Source organism: Phyllostomus hastatus, unplaced genomic scaffold, assembly GCF_019186645.2.
Source record: "Phyllostomus hastatus isolate PE091 unplaced genomic scaffold, TTU_PhHast_1.1 phas_scaffold_755, whole genome shotgun sequence".
Lineage (NCBI taxonomy): Eukaryota > Metazoa > Chordata > Mammalia > Chiroptera > Phyllostomidae > Phyllostomus > Phyllostomus hastatus.
In genome coordinates this window covers 7,074,750-7,092,210 of record NW_025334039.1, presented here as the reverse complement: position 1 = coordinate 7,092,210, position 17,461 = coordinate 7,074,750, and the positions used below count along the sequence as shown (strand labels likewise).

General features: G+C 41.0%; 1 protein-coding gene across 1 annotated transcript in view; it reads left to right on the top strand.

Annotated features, from left to right (window-relative positions):
* UTP20 (UTP20 small subunit processome component) overlaps positions 1-17,461 on the top strand; it is an 88,286-nt gene that overhangs the window by 32,889 nt on the left and 37,936 nt on the right. The window contains exons 23-29 of the mRNA XM_045826501.1: positions 3,192-3,282; positions 4,391-4,476; positions 5,058-5,183; positions 9,391-9,557; positions 11,349-11,557; positions 16,244-16,387; positions 17,060-17,139. Coding sequence (XP_045682457.1) covers positions 3,192-3,282; positions 4,391-4,476; positions 5,058-5,183; positions 9,391-9,557; positions 11,349-11,557; positions 16,244-16,387; positions 17,060-17,139 — 903 coding nt within the window. The remainder of the gene's footprint in view (positions 1-3,191; positions 3,283-4,390; positions 4,477-5,057; positions 5,184-9,390; positions 9,558-11,348; positions 11,558-16,243; positions 16,388-17,059; positions 17,140-17,461) is intronic.

Below are 17,461 nucleotides of genomic sequence, written 5' to 3'. Positions count from 1 at the left end.
GAAATATTTTAAAGGTGTTGACTTGTCAGTAAAAAGTGGCAATTCTACCACAAAGCGAAGACTTTTACAAAGTATAAGACACCTTTGACGCTGAAACACAAGTTTGCTGGCAGTTAAGGCAGGGAAGGACTTGCCAGCTACTGGAAACAGTGTGTAAAGCACAGAGGCAAGAAAGGTCACGGCCAAGCGTCTGAAGCATAGTTTCTTCTCTGCTTCTACCTCCTCACAGCCCTCACCGGCCTGCTCCCCATGGCTTTCTCTAAGACAGATCTCGGTTTTCCTCTTCACGCCCTTCAGTGTAATAGCCAGCAAAAGATTAGTCCTGTTTGTTTGGTGAATAAATGAATAAGTTGTTTATCCAGTCAGACCTCTTCCTTGCGCACCCTGAACCTTCCCTGTTTCTGCTGCGTCCTTGCCTCGCTTCTGCCAAGGGAAATTCTGTTCATGCTTCAAGACACAGCTCCCTCACCGAGGCATTCTTGCCTTTTAAACTGAAAGTTCTCTTACCTGACTTCAAACTCTCAAAACAGCCATTAATGAAGGCCTCTGTCATGATGCTACTTCTTGCCTTGAATAGTAGTTCATTTTTATACGTCTTGCATGAAAAATCAGAAAGTCTTCAAGGATAAGGTCCATATCTTGGTTTACCTTTGCCATGTAGCCAGACCTAGGCTGTTGCTAATACATACCAGGATTGAAACTGAATAAATTGATAATGACATTCTTGGTGCCTCTCAGTATATTCGTAGACTCAGTATATTCAGAGTCAGGGAACATGCTCCTCAGTGGCAAGTATTTAATGAGAATGTGAAGATTAGCTCCTGTTGCCTGTGGCTATTTAAGGCTCACTGGTGCGTAAAAAATAGTTGATAAATGTTGGGGCGAGGAGTGGATGTCTCAGTGGAAAAGATTTTAAAGTTTACTTGTTAAAGTGTAAGCACTCCATGATAAGTAGCCACAAGGACATTGCATTAGAGAAATAGGACCCATAAAATGGAGATGTATGTACAAGATCTGTCCAGAAACTGTCCATTCATGTAATATGAACAGTAGAGACATTTACTGAAGAAGACACAAGATACGAGAAACATTGCACACAGGACAATGACGCCTCAGTCCCCTTCAAAGTAGGTACCTTGGGACCTCACACAGTTCTCCCAATTGCCATCAGCTGCCCCATCCTGTTTTCCTGAATCTCATCAACGGTCTGAAAATTCTTCCATTTCAGAGGTGATTTTAGTTTTGGGAACAGCCCAGAAATCACAGGGTGCCAAATCTGGGCTGTAGTGGAGCTGAGTCACTTGGGTGATTTGACGTGTTGCCAAAAAACGTTGTGCTACACATGAGGCATGAGAGGTTGTCTTATTGTGATGAAGCTGCCAATCACCAGTTGCCCGTAGCTGCGGCCTTCTGAAGCATCTGAATAGTTACCATGGAGAAATGTTCAAGCTTCATGCAAAATTTGATGCAGATTCGTTGTTCTACTCACTCAGTCATTTTGAGTGTGACAGCTACACAGGACACATGCTCGCTCAGTGGTGTCTGCCACCCCCACTGACTAGTACAGTGAAGTTGTTCACGCATGCGCATTCCAGTCCACTCTCCTTGGCTGCCCCATTCCATCAGTGTTGTACGAACTGTTCTTGTTCTATTAACAATGTTTGGACTTTTTCTGGACAGACCTCCTATGTATGCTGTGTGTGTGTATGTATATATGTTATGTACAAAGAGATTGGTCTTAAGGCATTGGCTCATGTGATTATGGGAGCCAGCAAGTGCAGAATTTACAGGGCCCGAAGGCAGGCTGGAAACTCAGGTGGGATTTGAAGCTATAGCCTTGAGTCTGAAATTCAGAGGGTAGGATGTCTGTGTTACAGTCTTGAGGTAGAATTCCTTCTTTGGGAAATACCAGTTTGTGTAAAGGCCTTCAACTAATTGGATGAGGCCCATCCACATTATTGAGGGTAATCTCTTATTAAAAGTCTGCTTATTGTGGATGTTAGTGTCTGTAGAATACTTCCATTGCAGCACCTCGGCTAGTGCTGCAGTGAAACCCCACGTAAGTGAGTATTCTGACTTAGGCAAGTGGACACATCATACTCTGATACTCTGCAACACAGACATTTAAGCTACTTTCCCCTATTTCTCTGCAATATCTAATGAGGTTACAATTTCCCGTTGTTTTCTCTGTATTAACTAGTAGAACTTTGAGTTTTGCTTCCTCTAGATAAGGGGCAGAGAAAAGCATGGTTAGTAGCAGAAGCCCCACAACTTGTGTTCTTTCATTTAGTCCTCACCAGAACACCACTGGAGGTCTTGTCCTTGTCAAGATGAGGAAACCGGGAGTCTGAGACGTGAATTAAGTAACTTTCTCCAGTGTCACAAAGCTCAGAATGACAGGGTCATACATCTGCAGTTTGATTTCTGCCTCTTCACTTCTCCCTGAAATAGGCAAAAGAAATCTCTCCACGTCATAACAGCTTACTCATTCAAGGTTTTGTGTTTTTTTCCCCTTTAAGTTTGAATACATCTTATAAATTATATACAAAGAGGAAACAGTTTTCTCAAGTATTTTTAAAGCCTTATAGCATCTGTGGATTAGAAAGTTTAGTAAGTGCAGTAAAAGGTCTCTTCTCATGCATTGTTTTAGTAGATGATGTAATTTACCCTGAGTCACTCCTATCTTCTAATTGAACTTTCAGCCATAGAGTATTGCTTTCTTCTTCCTTGGTAAGCATGAGCCACGGTTACCTGAACCTCAGCTTCTGTGCCTGATATCAGTATTTATCTTATATGGAAGTGAGGAAGAATATATTTTACCACTTCCCTGTTTACTGCATAGAAACTAGACAAGGAATCATTCCAACATTCATCTACACACAACTTTGGAATGTATTAGTATTTGATTACTTTTCCGTCTGCTTTGGGCTTGATTGGAGCCATCCTAAGCACATCCTGAATGACTTTCTGCAGTGGGGAGTGGGACTTTAAGGGGAAGACCTGCCTGAGATTTGGAATTTTTGGAGAGTAATTTTCTAAATGCAAATAATTAACACTGTATAATTAACAGCCAAACTATAGTTAAGGGTTTTGAAATAATTGTTAGATGAATATTGATGAGTGCTGTCATCTTAAGAAAATAATCTCTGGTTAAGTTTGTAGTACCCCCTCTTTCTGTCTCTTTTTCTTAGGCAGTTAATTGCTCATTTGCAAGTTTTTTCTAAGTTTTCCAACCCACGGGCCTTGTATCTGGAATCCAAACTATATGAGCTCTATCTTCAGGTAAGTAAATTCCTCGCCTCTGCAATTTTTTGTGCACTACTCTCTACCATTTTCTTTGTCTAAATAACTTTTAGGCTTTCAATAATTGCTGAATAGAGCCCATGCCTGCATTTTAAGTGTGTGTGTGTGTACACACACATACACTTAACTAAAAAATATATAAAATATATATATTTTAAACTAATACGCATTTTCTGTATCTTGAGAAAGTTTTAGACAGTACTGATTTAGTTGACTTTAAAGGCATTTGGGGCTGCCTTTGACAGGCTGGCTGTGTTAATACTGAGCAAAGTGAAGCATAGTTTTATCTGAGGAAGTAGCTTTAGAAGGTGGTGGAGGTTGTGCCGAGAGCAGTTGGCTACTTTTCACTTCTGGGTAGGTCAGCCTGGTAGAGTGCTAGAGTTTCAGGATGTTTTACATTGAGTGGAAACAGAGAGTTGGCATTATAGTCCGTGACAGTCACAATTTTATGACCCCAAATTCTAGAAAAGGTTGAAGAAAAAATTTGATATCAGAAGCAGGTAAGAATTGAATATCATTCTTAACTTACTAGGAAACAAAATTTTCTTTCATTTGGATGCTTTTGTAGATAAAACATTTCCTTTCAAGCGGACTTTATCTATGTCTGCCCATAATTCAGATATAACTTGTTTGTAAAGTCAGAACTCAAAAGTCTCAGTTGTCCATAGGAAGCAAAATCCTGAACTGCTGGTCAAAGAGGCCGCAGAGCCAGGTCTTCCATAGCATTTCACAGACAGCAGTCACCTTCAGGGCGTCATAAAGAGCTTTCGCTCTGCACAGGGCCAGCTCATTGGGTGCGACTCCTGATCATGCAGAGAACTGGTGTTGGCCAAAAGACTGGTGGACCCGAAGGTCTAGGGTGCAGGATGCAGATGTCAGAGCTGGGGTTTTTTAGTTCTTTGCATGTATTCTCTTTGTCCTTTGATCCCAGGAACATTTTAGGCTTTTGTCAGGAGTTAGTGTTAAACCATGTCTAAAAATTTAGATCGTAAGAAATCTGATTTTGCAGATTAACACAAAAGAATTACTATCCTGTGGTATGTGTATATGTGACTTCATTGATTTATCTGTGAAATATCATTCTTAGTTGTTGCTGCACCAAGATCAAACAGTTCAGAAAATCACCCTGGATTGTATAATGACGTATAAACATCCGCATATCCTCCCTTACAGGTGAGTTATTTGAAGCTATTTCTGTGGTTGATTTTTATCTTTCTACCTGAGGGCCTCTTCTAAAATAATTTTGTTAAAGCCTGGGAAATTTCCCTCTTTTCTAAGGCAGTCATAATGCTACTTCAGGTAAGAAATGAAAATAGGGAGTGTGTTTGTTTGCTAAGAGTGCTCCTCCATAGGCAATAAGGTAGGAAAGAGAACATTCATTGAGAAGTATGTGTTGAGAAGATTATATCATTTCTCCTTGCTTATATAATGTCTTAAAAATCTTGGTGAGTACTTGGCAAATTGTAATTATCAGTCTAAGACCTGAAGAAAGCTTTTGTATTATGCTCTTTGAAACAGCTGAATTTATTGACTAAGTCCAACTCTTTAGAATCCCTTTCATCCTTTAAAATTTGAAAACCTGCCATTTTGAAAGGTATTTCTGTAAGATTTTTATTTATGGATGTCAACTACTTTATAGAGACTATTCTTTAATACCTATTTTAGTTACACATATACTCTTCTGCTATCTTGCATTTAAAATAAAATACTGTTGGTTATTGAGGGATGATTTGTACTGCATTCTATTTTGAAAGGGAAAACTTGCAAAGATTGCTTGAAGACAGAAGCTTTAAGGAAGAGATAGTGCATTTCAGCATTTCAGAAGATAACGCAGTGGTGAAAACAGCCCACCGAGCAGATCTCTTTCCTATTCTGATGAGGTATTTGTACTGTTTAAAGTCTGATTATTTTAATAGTTGATCACAGCAACAGTTGTGAGTATTAGTAGTATGATGGTTCTTTCAGTAGTTGTAATGGAGTATTTCATCTTGCATTTTCTCTGGATTTTTTTAAATTGGATCTTTTGAGGTCTGCTGTAGAGACTTCAGAATATTTTGTCCCTAAATAATAATGATAAAATTAAATTCAGTATTGCTCTAAGTTTTATTATTGAGAAATAATAAAAAATAATTCCTTTATTTTGAAAAGATTTTATTTATTTATTTTTAGAGGAAGCGGAAGGGAGGGAGACAGAGAGGGAGAGAAACATTGACTGGTTGCCTCTTGCATGCCTCCTGCTGGGGACCTGGCCTGCAACCCAGGCGTGTGCCCTGACTGGGAATCAACCAGAAACCTTTCAGTTTGCGGGACAGCTCCCAACTCATTGACCTACACCAGTCAGGACTAATTCCTTTATTTTGTATGTAACTGAATATGGGATATAAACACTATTAACTTTTTGTGTTAATTATTTAATCATCTTCATCACAAAACTTATTAGTTTTATTAGTTTTCATTGGATTTTCTTGGTCAGAACAATAATGCTAAGTAACAGTTATCCCTTGGATTGTTAGTCCCTATGTAAAGAACCCTTAGAGGTAACCATTTTACTGAGAATAAAATAGGAAGTCCTTACAACTCCGTAGAGGACCCGGAATGGCCTAGCCCCAGACCCACTCCCTAACTGCATCTCCCCCATTTACTGCCCCATCAGAGCCCACCTCAGAGTCTTAGGACTTGCCATCCCTCTGCTTGGAACATGTGACACTTACCTCCTCTTCACTCAGCCTCCTCTCAGACATCATTTCAGAGGTGCCTCCCTGGCCTCTTGATACAAAATCACACCCCCCCTTATCACTTCCTAGTCCCTTGCTTCTCTTTATTTTTATTCACAATTCTAAATCACTCAGCATAGCCTATTTCATGTTGATTACCTCCCTAGCCAGGAGGTGAACTCCATGGTTTTCATTATGAATTTTGTGTTTTCTTTTATGATATAAAACCTTTTCTGATTTTAAGTATATTTTGATTGCATTACAGTTGTCCCAATTTTCCCCTCTTGCTCCCCACACCCTGCCTGGTATCCACCTTCTCTCCAGCAGTTCCACCCCCTTAGTTCATGTCCATGGGTCATGCCTGTAAGTTCTTTGACTTCTCCATTTCTTATACTATTCTTAACATCCTCTTGTCTGTTTTGTAGCTACCAATCGTGCTTCTTAATTCCTGCACCATTTCTCCCATTCTCTCCTTTCCCTCTCTTAGCTGATAACCCTCCAAATGATCTCCACACCTGTGATTCTGTTCCTGTTCTGCTTGTTTGCTTAGTTTTTTTTTTAACAATTCAGTTGTTCATAGTTGTGAATTTGTTGCTTTTTTTAATGTTCATAGTTCTGATTTTCTTTTTCTTAGATAAGTCCCTTTAACATTTCATGTAATAGTGGCTGGGTGATGATGAACTCCTTTAGCTCGATCTTATGTGGGAAGCACTTTATCTGCCCTTCCATTCTAAATTATAGCTTTGCTGGTGAGAGTAATCTAGGTTGTAGATCCTTATTTTTCATCACTTTGATTACTTCTTGCTAGTCCTTTGTTACCTGCAAAGTTTCTTTTCAAAAATCAGCTGATAGTCCTATGGGAACTCCTTTGTAGGAACTCTACTTTTCCCTTAATTCTTTTACGTTTCTCTCTTTGTCTTTAACCTTTGGCATTTTAATTATGATGTGTCTTGGTGTGTTCCTCCTTTGGTCCAACTTGTTTGGGGCTCTCTGTGCTTCCTGGACTTGTATGTCTATTTCCTGCTCCAAATTAGGGAAGTTTTCTTTCATTATTTTTTCAAATAAGTTTTCAATTTCTTGCTCTTCCTCTTCTCCTTCTGGCATCCCTATGATTTGGATGTTGGCACATTTGGAGATGCCCCAGAGGCTTCTTATGCTATCCTCGGGGTTTTTGAATTCTTATTTCTTCTTTCTGTTCTGGTTGAATGTTTATTTCTTGTCTTTGTTCCAATTCATTGTTTTGAATCCTAGCCTCCTTCCCGTTCCTGTTGGTTCCCTGTGTAGTTTTCTTTATTTCACTTAGTGTAACCTTCATTTCTTCCCTTATATTTTTACTGTTGTCAGTTATTTCTCTGAGCATTCTGACCACCAGTGTTTTGAATTCTGCATCTGATAGGTTGACAGTCTCCGTTTCATTTAGTTCTTTTTCTGGGGCTTTGTTCCGTTCTTTCATTTGGACCACACTTCTTTGTGTCCTCTATTTGGCAGCCTTCCAGTGTTTGTTTCCGTGAATTAGGTAGAGTCCCTTTGACTCCGTGTCTTAGTAGTGTGGCCTGTTGTAGGAAAGACACTTGTAAATTCTGTGGGGTGGAGTCTCAGGTAATCACCAGAGTGGGGCAACCTGCTTCACTGCTTTGTGGCTCTGTCGGGGGGAAGGTTTGAAGAGGGGACAGTGCCACTGCCTGGCTTCTGGAAGTTTGCTCGACACTTGCCCCATGTTTAGTCACTTCACCCACTTCCCATATGTGACTGATGCCCTTCCTCCTGCTGCCCTGGTGGTGAATCCCAGAGTGGGTGGGTTTGTGTATGTTCTAAGTCTGTGTGGGCGCTTTAGCCTCAAAAATCTGGCAGTTTCTTCTGCCCTCCCAACCCCCACTGGTTTTTACAGCCAGAGGTAATGGGGGTTTATCTTCCCGGTGCTGGAACCCTGGACTCTGCTGTCTGGCCTGGGGCTGGGATCTCTCGCTCCCAAGGTGTCCCTCCAGATTTTCATCCACCACACACGAATGTGAATATGGGACTGTCTGTTCCACTGCCGCCACCACTCTGCACCACACCGCCTCCCCGTCCTTGTGACTCCGCCCCTCCTACCCGTCTGGGTGAATGTGGCTTCTTTATCTCTTTGGTTGTCAGACTACCATACTGCTTGATTTTCTGACAGTTCTGGGTGTTTTTTGTTTTGAGATCTAGTTGTGATTCTTTGTATGGTTACACAAGGAAGTAAAGCGTAGTAGGCCTCCATCTTGACAGGAAGTCTTGTTTTGTTTTGTTTTGTTTTGCTTTGCTTTTAATGTGCGTATTACCCACATAACCTAGAGGAATTAACTGTAGTGGTGGTTATTCTTGTCTTGCTCCTGGATTTAACAGTAATGCTTCTAAAATAGCTACTGGTGTTAAAGTGTGGTCTGGTCCTTCTTGACTTGGGCTGTCCCTGAGACACTGTCACGAGGTCCCCAAGGTTAAAACCTTCTTCATGATGCTACTAATTAAGTCAGTAGGTTTTATGTTAGGAAGTAGCTTTCATTATTAGGTTACTTAATATTTCATCTGGAATGGATGATGAATTTGATTAAAATGCCTATTAAGCATGTATTAAAGTGATCATATAAACTTTTTCCTATGAGCCATTGACCTATATTAATCTAATAGATTTTACTAATGATACTTTCTTGCATTTCTGGGGTAATCCTTGTTTGGCTTGCTTTTTTCAGCCCTGGATCCTGTATTTAGAAATACCATGTTTCATGTTCATAGGAAGACTGGTATATAGTTTCATTTTTACTCCTTAACCCTTTGCAATATCATAGTTATACCATCTTCATAAATGGTGAAGGGCTGTTTCCTGGTTTCTCTCTTCTGTGAAAGTTTATGGCATGGACATTGGTGAATGTTTAAAAAATTCTTCTGGAAAACTATGACTTCCACTTTTACTCATGATCACTGGCCTATTTAGGTTTTCTTCTTAAGTTGTTTTTTTTTTTAATTATACGTGTGATTTTTTTTTCCCCCAGAAAATTACCCATTTAATTGAAATCTTTATAGTTTCCTTATTTTACTTACAGTTGTATTACTTTATTTCCTTTTAGTCTATATATACTTATTTGCATTCTCTAATTAGACTTACCATTCACTGGCCTATTTTATTACATTTTTTCTCCTTTATTATTTCTTTCTTCCTGCTTCCTTGTTTGTGGTTGATGTCGTTTATCTAAATTTCTATGTTACTATCAAATTTCTGTTTCACTCTTTCTTGTTTTATAGTATATCTATGTAAATCTCTTGAGTTGCTTTGCTTCCTCTTCCAGGAAACAAAACAACTAGTATTATGCTTTCAGTTTAATGTGCAAATGAAATAATGGTTTTTGACTTTTAGGATTTTGTACGGCCGAATGAAGAATAAGACCGGGAGTAAAACTCAGGGGAAATCTGCGTCAGGCACCCGCATGGCCATCGTTCTGAGGTTCCTCGCCGGCACCCAGCCCGAGGAGATCGAAATATTCTTGGACCTGCTGTTCGAACCCGTGAAGCACTTCAGAACGGGTGACTGCCCCCCGCCCGGCACCTTGACTGTGTGTTGTCTGCTGTAGACTTCCGATGGTCCAGGCTGGGTTTCCTGCGCTCTTCTGGGTCTTTCTGACGGGGTTGCTCCCCCCCGCCCCCGCGGCCGTCTCGGTGGTGGTCTTTTTCACTGAAATGCTGTTCAGTGTGAACTTTGAGTGATTGGGTGCAGCTCCCAGTTGAGCACACCTGATCAGCATCTGTGTTTGTAAGCCCCAGATTAGAAAATGTGTATTTTTGTTGTTGTGATTGTGCAGCATCTGAGAATGGTACCTATCTACATACAACGAATAGGCTTCTCCTTACAAACTTAAAGCATGCTACAAAATTCATCTTAATTGTCTTGGTATTTTTCATTCACCGAGTTGTTCACCTAGTGAGTAATGCCTTGTTGAATACACCCTGTGATCTGAAACTCTGTTGAAAATAGAAACCTCAGTATTTATAATCTCCTCTCCCAACCTCATAGTCTAAATGAAGTAGGTGTAGTAAGTGTATTCAGTGAGCTGTGATGCTCTGTGGCATGTCCTCTGGCATGCCATGCCAGTATTTCATAACAATAATAATAATAATGGCTAACACTGAATGCTTACCTCTTGCCAGACGATATGATGGGCCCCTTTACAGACAATTCCGTTGAGCCTTAAAACAACCACATGAGGTATCATTACTTTTTGCCCCATTTTACAAATGTAGAAACGGAGGCTTAGAGAGGTTAAGTGTTTCGTCCGTGACTACTCAGCTAGAAAATGGTTGGGATTCAGCCCAGGTCTTTTTGACTACAGAACCTCTAACATAGTGCCATAATTTCTTTGCTTGAGGCCAGCATATATGTATTTATGTGTAGGGTAATGTGTTGCATTTGTTTTCTGGTGTTTTTTTTTTTCTATGGTAATGGATCCAGCCATTACAAAGGTTTTCATTTGGTGTAAAATTGCCCTGTGAGGGAATTTGGCTCCAATGAATACAAGTTTCTGTTCAGTGTAGTAGCCTCCATTGTAAGAGGGTGCTGTGAATGGTTCTCTTGCCGACGGGCCACTCTAGATATGTGCGTCAGCGAGCCATGACCCCATACATTTGGTTGGAAGTAAAGCTCAGTCAATAAAAATTCAAGTCTTTTAAGAAAATTATGAATAAATAAAACAACAAAGGATTATTGCTTTATTTATTTCCCAGGGGCTATAAGACAAAACATTTGATTCTTAGCTTTCAAGGAGCTTAAAATGTAGTGAAACATTTTCTGTAAAACTACTGTAGTCTGCGTAGTCAGGGAAAGCTGTGAGTGAGAAAAATGCTTGGCAAGTTTCCCGATGGAATAAAGGACGTAGGAACTCAGATTTGCAGGGGAAAGGTAAGCGGGATGAGAGTTGGGCTCAGAGACTCCGTTCTGTTACAGGTTTCTTACTCTTTTTGTATCTCAGTTTCCTCACTTATAGAGTGATAGTACAGGGTGGGCAAAAGTAGGTTTATAGTTGTGAGTACCTGAAACACAGAGTTTATTCTTGCATTATTAATTAATTTTTGTATTATTTTCCAAATGAACAAGGGTAAACCTACTTTGCCTCATCCTGTAGTAAAACCTACCATGCCTAGACCACTGAATATTTATTTGGTAAGGATCAGGAGAAAAATGACAAAAGTATATTATCATCTATAAAGTGTTACGGAATAAAAAATGCTGTGTTACCGAGGGAAGTTGAAAGGAGGCATAATTGTAAATGATAACAGTAATATTTCCTTTTACATGACGTCTCTGTCCGTCTGTTTCCCTAGGAGAATGCCACTCCGCCGTCATTCGGGCAGTGGAGGACTTGGACTTGTCTCAGGTTCTTCCTTTAGGTCGCCAGCACGGCATCTTAAACAGCCTGGAAGTGGTCCTGAAGAACATCAGCCACCTGATCAGCGCGTACTTACCAAACATTTTGCAGATCCTGCTCTGCATGACGGCAGCCGTGTCGCACACCCTTGATCAGCGGGAGAAAGTGAGCGAGATCCGCCGAATCTGGGCTAACACGAGTCTGCGTTTTCTTTGGGAAATGGGTTGGGACCTGCATGCCTAACACCTTTCCAGGTTAAATCTTTCTTATGCAAAGTGTCTTGAAAGCAGTTTTCCACATAATGAGGATCTCCATTTTTATAAATATTTACGTATAGCCAGAAAATGTGAATTATATCAAGTATATAATTTACAAGGAGGTGAAATAGGGAGTTCTACATACATCTCAGAAATCAAAGTCAGACAGAGTTTCATTTTAAGAGCCTAGAGATGGAGGACATCTTCCGATGCTCCTTTATCCAGAACAGGTGGGGAGTGAATAGAATACTGTTAGCATCCTCTTGTTATTTTGGCAAAGAGTTCCCAGAGCTCTCTTAGAAGTAAATGCTTGATTGCTGTGTAAGTGCAGTGTTTTGAACACAGAAGCAAGGGCAGACCAGACAAGTCAGCTAGCCAACTGCCAAGAAAGAGGTTTCACGAGGTGCTGCTCACTCAGAAAGTGTTTTTTGAACTGTATTCAAGACAGCACATTCTGCTGAAATAGGCATGTGGCCAGAGGATACTGTCTGGAGTTTAGAGAAACTTAGTATCTTCATGGGCTAAAGGCTTCTTGGAGAAAATCGGGCTTGGAGTGCAGACCCAGACTCAGGCTTCTGCCGTTGATTCTCACTTAAGGATAAACAGGCGCAGCTTTAATGGGGCTGAGATTTATTTCCTTTGTTTTATGGCTGTGCCTGGTGGTGAACTGCCTCTCAGATATGGTCATGATAACCAAAACTTGAGAGCCAAAATTGTATGCTGCGTTTGGGGCTATGCATAGATACAAATCTGCTTTAGTAATGAAACAATATTCTGTGATCAGCAAGATCCAGAGATGCGGAACACACCGTCCATTTTGGTAGGCACGGTTTTGTCTTCTTTGTTCTTTCATTCATTCCGTCAGCAAATATTAATGGAGCCCCCACTATGTGTGAGCCACTGTTGTAAGCACTGGGGATGGAGCAGTGAACAAAGCTTTTGTCCATTTCCTCATTCAGTAAATATTTCACACGTGTCCCAGGCATTGTTCTAGGTTGGGGGAATGAGAACGTTAAGGACTCAGTATCGTGGGGAGAAAAGTTATAAATAAGTAATTAGAATAATGTCAGGTGGTGGCAGATTCTGAGAGGAAAATAAAATGAGACCCATCTACAGATCTCTAAAGTCATTCTTTGTGTAGCTTTCTCCTTCCTGGTACACTTTTCCTTGTGAATTCTAGCTGCCTTGGCCTCACCCCCTCAAGTCATATGGCCGTGTCTTCCCATCTTAGAGAGAGGGCTGGACTCGGCCTGGGCTCTTCCTTCTCACACTGGTGCCTGAAACTGGCCGGGCAGGACGATGGGGGATGTGTGGAGCTCACCTCATCTCTTTCTTCTCTGCCTGGGCTTACTGCCATCTGCTGCCTGCTGTCCAGTGTCTGAAAATTATTGTTTCATATGTTTGGTTCGGTTGTTCAGTGTCTGAGAGGGGAGGCTAAACCTGGCCCCCAGCTCCATTTGACTGGAAGTGGAAAAACCACCAGAAAAGAGCAGGCAGACATTATGTGAGAATTTTCTTTTATGCCTTAAACGCGGGTGATAGTGACTTTATCTCTGTGTTGATACACTGAATCTGAATGGTTAAAGATGTTATAAACCCTCTGTAAGCCCTCCAAATTTATGGTTAACTTAGAAATTAATCAGTAATGCAGCCTTACTCCTGTGTCAACAGTTAGTAACTCAAAGGATCATTTGTGCAATTTCACAGTTCATTAGTCAGCGAGGTGCTAATAAGCTTCTTGAACGGGAGGCAGTTCTCCTATTTTCTTTTTAAATTTTTGGACAAATCTAAAGACTTCTTTGAGGTGCTGTAAAGAATTATTGCATAATAATATGCTACATTTGCGTGTTTGAGTTAAGTTATACATTTACTTTTTTGATCCTCCAAGGATCAAATGTGTATTGTGAGGATTGCTTTGGTCTGGTTTTATTTTTTCTGTGCATTTAAACAATGGAGTAACTTGGAAATGTACATGAACTCACTCATGTTGGCTATTCCTCTAGGAACTGAAGTTTACAATTGCTCACTTGCAGGGTTTTCTTCCAGCTTATTCAACAGTTGAGTAGACTGGGCAGCTGGTGCCATGGTTTTAGAAGTGAATAGAACTCAGGGATCCTACCCCACAGAGAAGGGCCTTGGAGTGCAACTGGGGAAAAGGTTGGGGGTTGTGGTGTCTGATTTGATACCATGCGTGCTGAGATTAGTTTCTCATTTGCTCCAGGGGATCATGATACCAGGTTGTTTTCAAATATCAGTAATAGTTTTTGTCTTTTATCAAACATGTTGCAGCTGATAATGAAAATATTACCAGTAGAATTGAAGCAGAAATGACTTGTAACTGTGTCACCTTCTTATCCTTGCCTGTCATTTCCTCTGTCTTTAAACTTCGTATAATGAGATGATTAATCACTAGTACATGGTAGAAACTTGATGGGTGTGTGAAATGAGATTCCTCAAACTTGTACAGTAATGGCATCTTTATTCCTATTCACTTGAATTTAAAATGTGCTCTTTCAGTCCCAGCTGGTGTGGCTCAGTGGACTGAGTGCTGGTCTGCAAACCAAAAGGTTGCAGGTTTGATTCCCAGTCAGGGCATATGCCTGGGTTCAGGGCCCGTTCCCCAGTTGGGGACATGTGAGAGGCACCCAGTCGATGGATCTCTCGCACGTTGATGTTTCTCTCTCTCTTTCTCCCTCCCCACTCTTTCTAAGAAGTAAATAAATAAAATCTTTAAAAAATAAAAATAACAAAAAATGTACTCTGATTCAAGCCCTTCTGTTGTTCAGAATATCAGATTTTCATGATAAATAACTCCCCTGTTTGTTTTTTCATAGTATCTTGGTCGTAAGATGTGATACTTATTTATTAGAGCATCGGTGTTATCTTCCTAATATGCAGGGTGGTTTTTAGATTTTGATAGAGGTAATTAAACTCATATGTAAAAATAAGTTGCCACTTATAAATCCAGAGTCCACAGTATATTCATCAAGTGGAAAGACATTTAGGGGTTCAATCTCCCCCATTGCGTTTGGTTTTTACAACATTCTGTGCTTGGGAGAAGCCGACCTGCGAGGCCTTTTTCTCCCTCTGCCTGGCCTGAACCTCTGCATCCCCAGAGATCCCGCAGAAATTCTGCCTCTCCCGTGAATCTTTATTTAACCCTTCTCGAATTTATAATTCCTCCTTCTTGGATGTCTTTGGCATTTTCAGTCTCCTACATAATTTAACAAATTTTCCTTCAAAAGATTTTAGGCTGAGGCTGGGACGGTGGCTGTCATAGCGTTGGACACATAGGCAGGGGCTCAATGGGTTGTCCTGCTCGGAGCCCAAACAGGGCGCCTCCATGCTTGTGACTCCGGTGATTCCGCAGAGGGGGAGGTGCCGGCAGCAGACGCAGTCTCTGTTACAGGAGAAGCTTCTGTCCCTTCAGACTTCCCCCCACTCCAGCTTCAGGGCCTCCATGGGAGCAAATTTCGTTTTCTTCCAAATTGTGTTTTTCTTTGAATTACATATTCTGAGATCTTCCCATGCCTTCATTTATTTGCCTCGTTTTCTTTTACTGCACAAAGTATTCCATCGTATGGAGAAAGCATGAAATCTTAAGGCTAATTTTAACAAGGATAATTAAAAACTCCTAGTTTTAATAGAGGTAAAAATAATAATAATACAAATGTGAAAGTAAAAAGGGCTCTGACCGGTGTGGCTCCGTTGTTTGGGCGTAGTCCTGCGAAGCAGAAGGTCGCTAGTTCGGTTCCTGGTCAGGCGCGTACCTGGGCTGCAGGCTTGGTTCCTGGTTGGGGTGCATTCGAGAGGCAGCTGGTCAGTGCCCCTCACACCAGTGTTTCTCTCCCTCCTCCCTCCCTCCGTTCCACTCACTCTAAACATAAATACATTTTTTTTAAAGGAATGTTGACTCTTATTGGAAATGAAGGCTTTTCCTTTCATCTAAGGCTTTGTGATGGCAAAAAAAATTTTTTTTTTGGTTAAATGTTCCATTCATAGGAAGAAGTCAGGATTTTAAAAAATATTTTATTTATCTTTAGAGAGGGGGGAAGGGGGAGAGAGGGAGAGAAACATGGATGTGTAAGAGATACATTGATTGGTTGCCTCTCACACGCCCCCAGCTGGGGACCTGGCCTGCAACCCAGGCATGTGCCCTGATGGAATCGAACAGGCAACCTTTAGGTTCACAGCCTGGCACTCAGTCCACTGATCCACACCAGCCAGGGCAGAAATCAGGATTTCATTTGAGACAATTACTTCAATAGAAAAGTAAAACAATGTGGAAACAAAACAGTTGTTGCAGTTGTGGGGTTTTTTTCTCCTTGGGATACTCTAGTGTGATTTTACTGGGTAGTGATAATGGAGCACATCTCTCCATTGGATTCTTTAGGTTTCTGTTTCCCCATCTTGTTCAATGAAAAAACCAGTATAACTTGCTTAGTTGACCTTTCCTTGTGAGTCAGAACCAAAGTCAACAGACTTAATAGCAAGATTTCCAGTTTGTTAGCTGTCTGAGCAAGAGTGCTTCCCTGAGAAGTCAAGAATTAAAGTGATGTCTATCACATTTTTTTAAGAGATCTTTGTTTTACAGATACAGCTGAGGTTTATCAACCCACTGAAAAATTTAAGGCGTCTTGGAATCAAAATGGTAACTGATATCTTTTTGGATTGGGAGTCCTATCAGTTCAGAACAGAAGAAATCGATGCTGTGTTTCATGGTGCAGTTTGGCCCCAGGTAAATCTTGATTTCTGCATTTCGCCTGGATACCTTTGCTTCTTCCCCTGTCATTATTGTACCAGCATGGTCCAAACCCAGACATGAATGCCTGTCCTGGTCTTTTCTTTTACATCAAGGCTACCACCTAAAGCTCAAGAGCTAGTTTCTGCAATCCATGGCAATTATTCTTAAGGCTAATTTGAATATGATTGTGTCTCTCAAGCAAATGTTACATAACTTTTTAGCATCTCACATGATGTGTCTCTAGATTTTAACGAGCATGAGGGAAAATACACATATTTTTGTTACACGTTCCCTTATTTGATTCTCTGGTTGTAACCACTTGGTAGTAGCTAAGATTGGTTGTAGCAAAGCTGACTGTAGCAGAGCCTTAACTTTAGGAGAGATTTCTAGCTGCTTGAGCTTGTCATCTCTGAGCAGTTGAAGCCTAAACTGCCTGGTCCCTCAAGTGTCAAGCATTTCCACGCGCCGCTTTGCATTTTTTCCCGGGCAGGTGTTATTTTGGATTACCTGCGTTTTCTCGGTCTGTCCTTTAACCGTTAACCTCTGTGCCTTGGCTCTTCCATCCTCTGGTGCAGCTTCTGTGCTCGGTCAGGCCTTTCAATTGTTACAGTCCTACAGTTCTGTATATGGTTTTATCTTACCCTCTGTTTTTATTTTGTGTCCTAGATCAGCAGGCTTGGATCTGAGAGTCAGTACTCCCCTACTCCTCTGCTGAAACTAATAAGTGTCTGGAGCAGAAATGCAAGGTATGGCCTTTCCCCCCTTTCAAAAGGGCAGATTACGTTAGTCAGGGTCACTAATAATGTAACTTAGGGTCTTCCCACGCAGTGAACTACTGAAGGTATGGTTAAAGAGAATAAGGCAACTGAATCTCAGAATACATGGTTTAAAGCAAAACACTGCTGCTGACCAATATGTATAATGTAGTTCCCGAAAACACTTGTACACGTATGCAGGTCGGGAATGCAGCAGAAAACGTCTAGGACACATGGGAGGCTGTCATGGTACTGCAGCCCGTGCAGGTTTGGGGGGGCCAGAGTGGAGGTGGTGCCTCTGCATGACATGTCT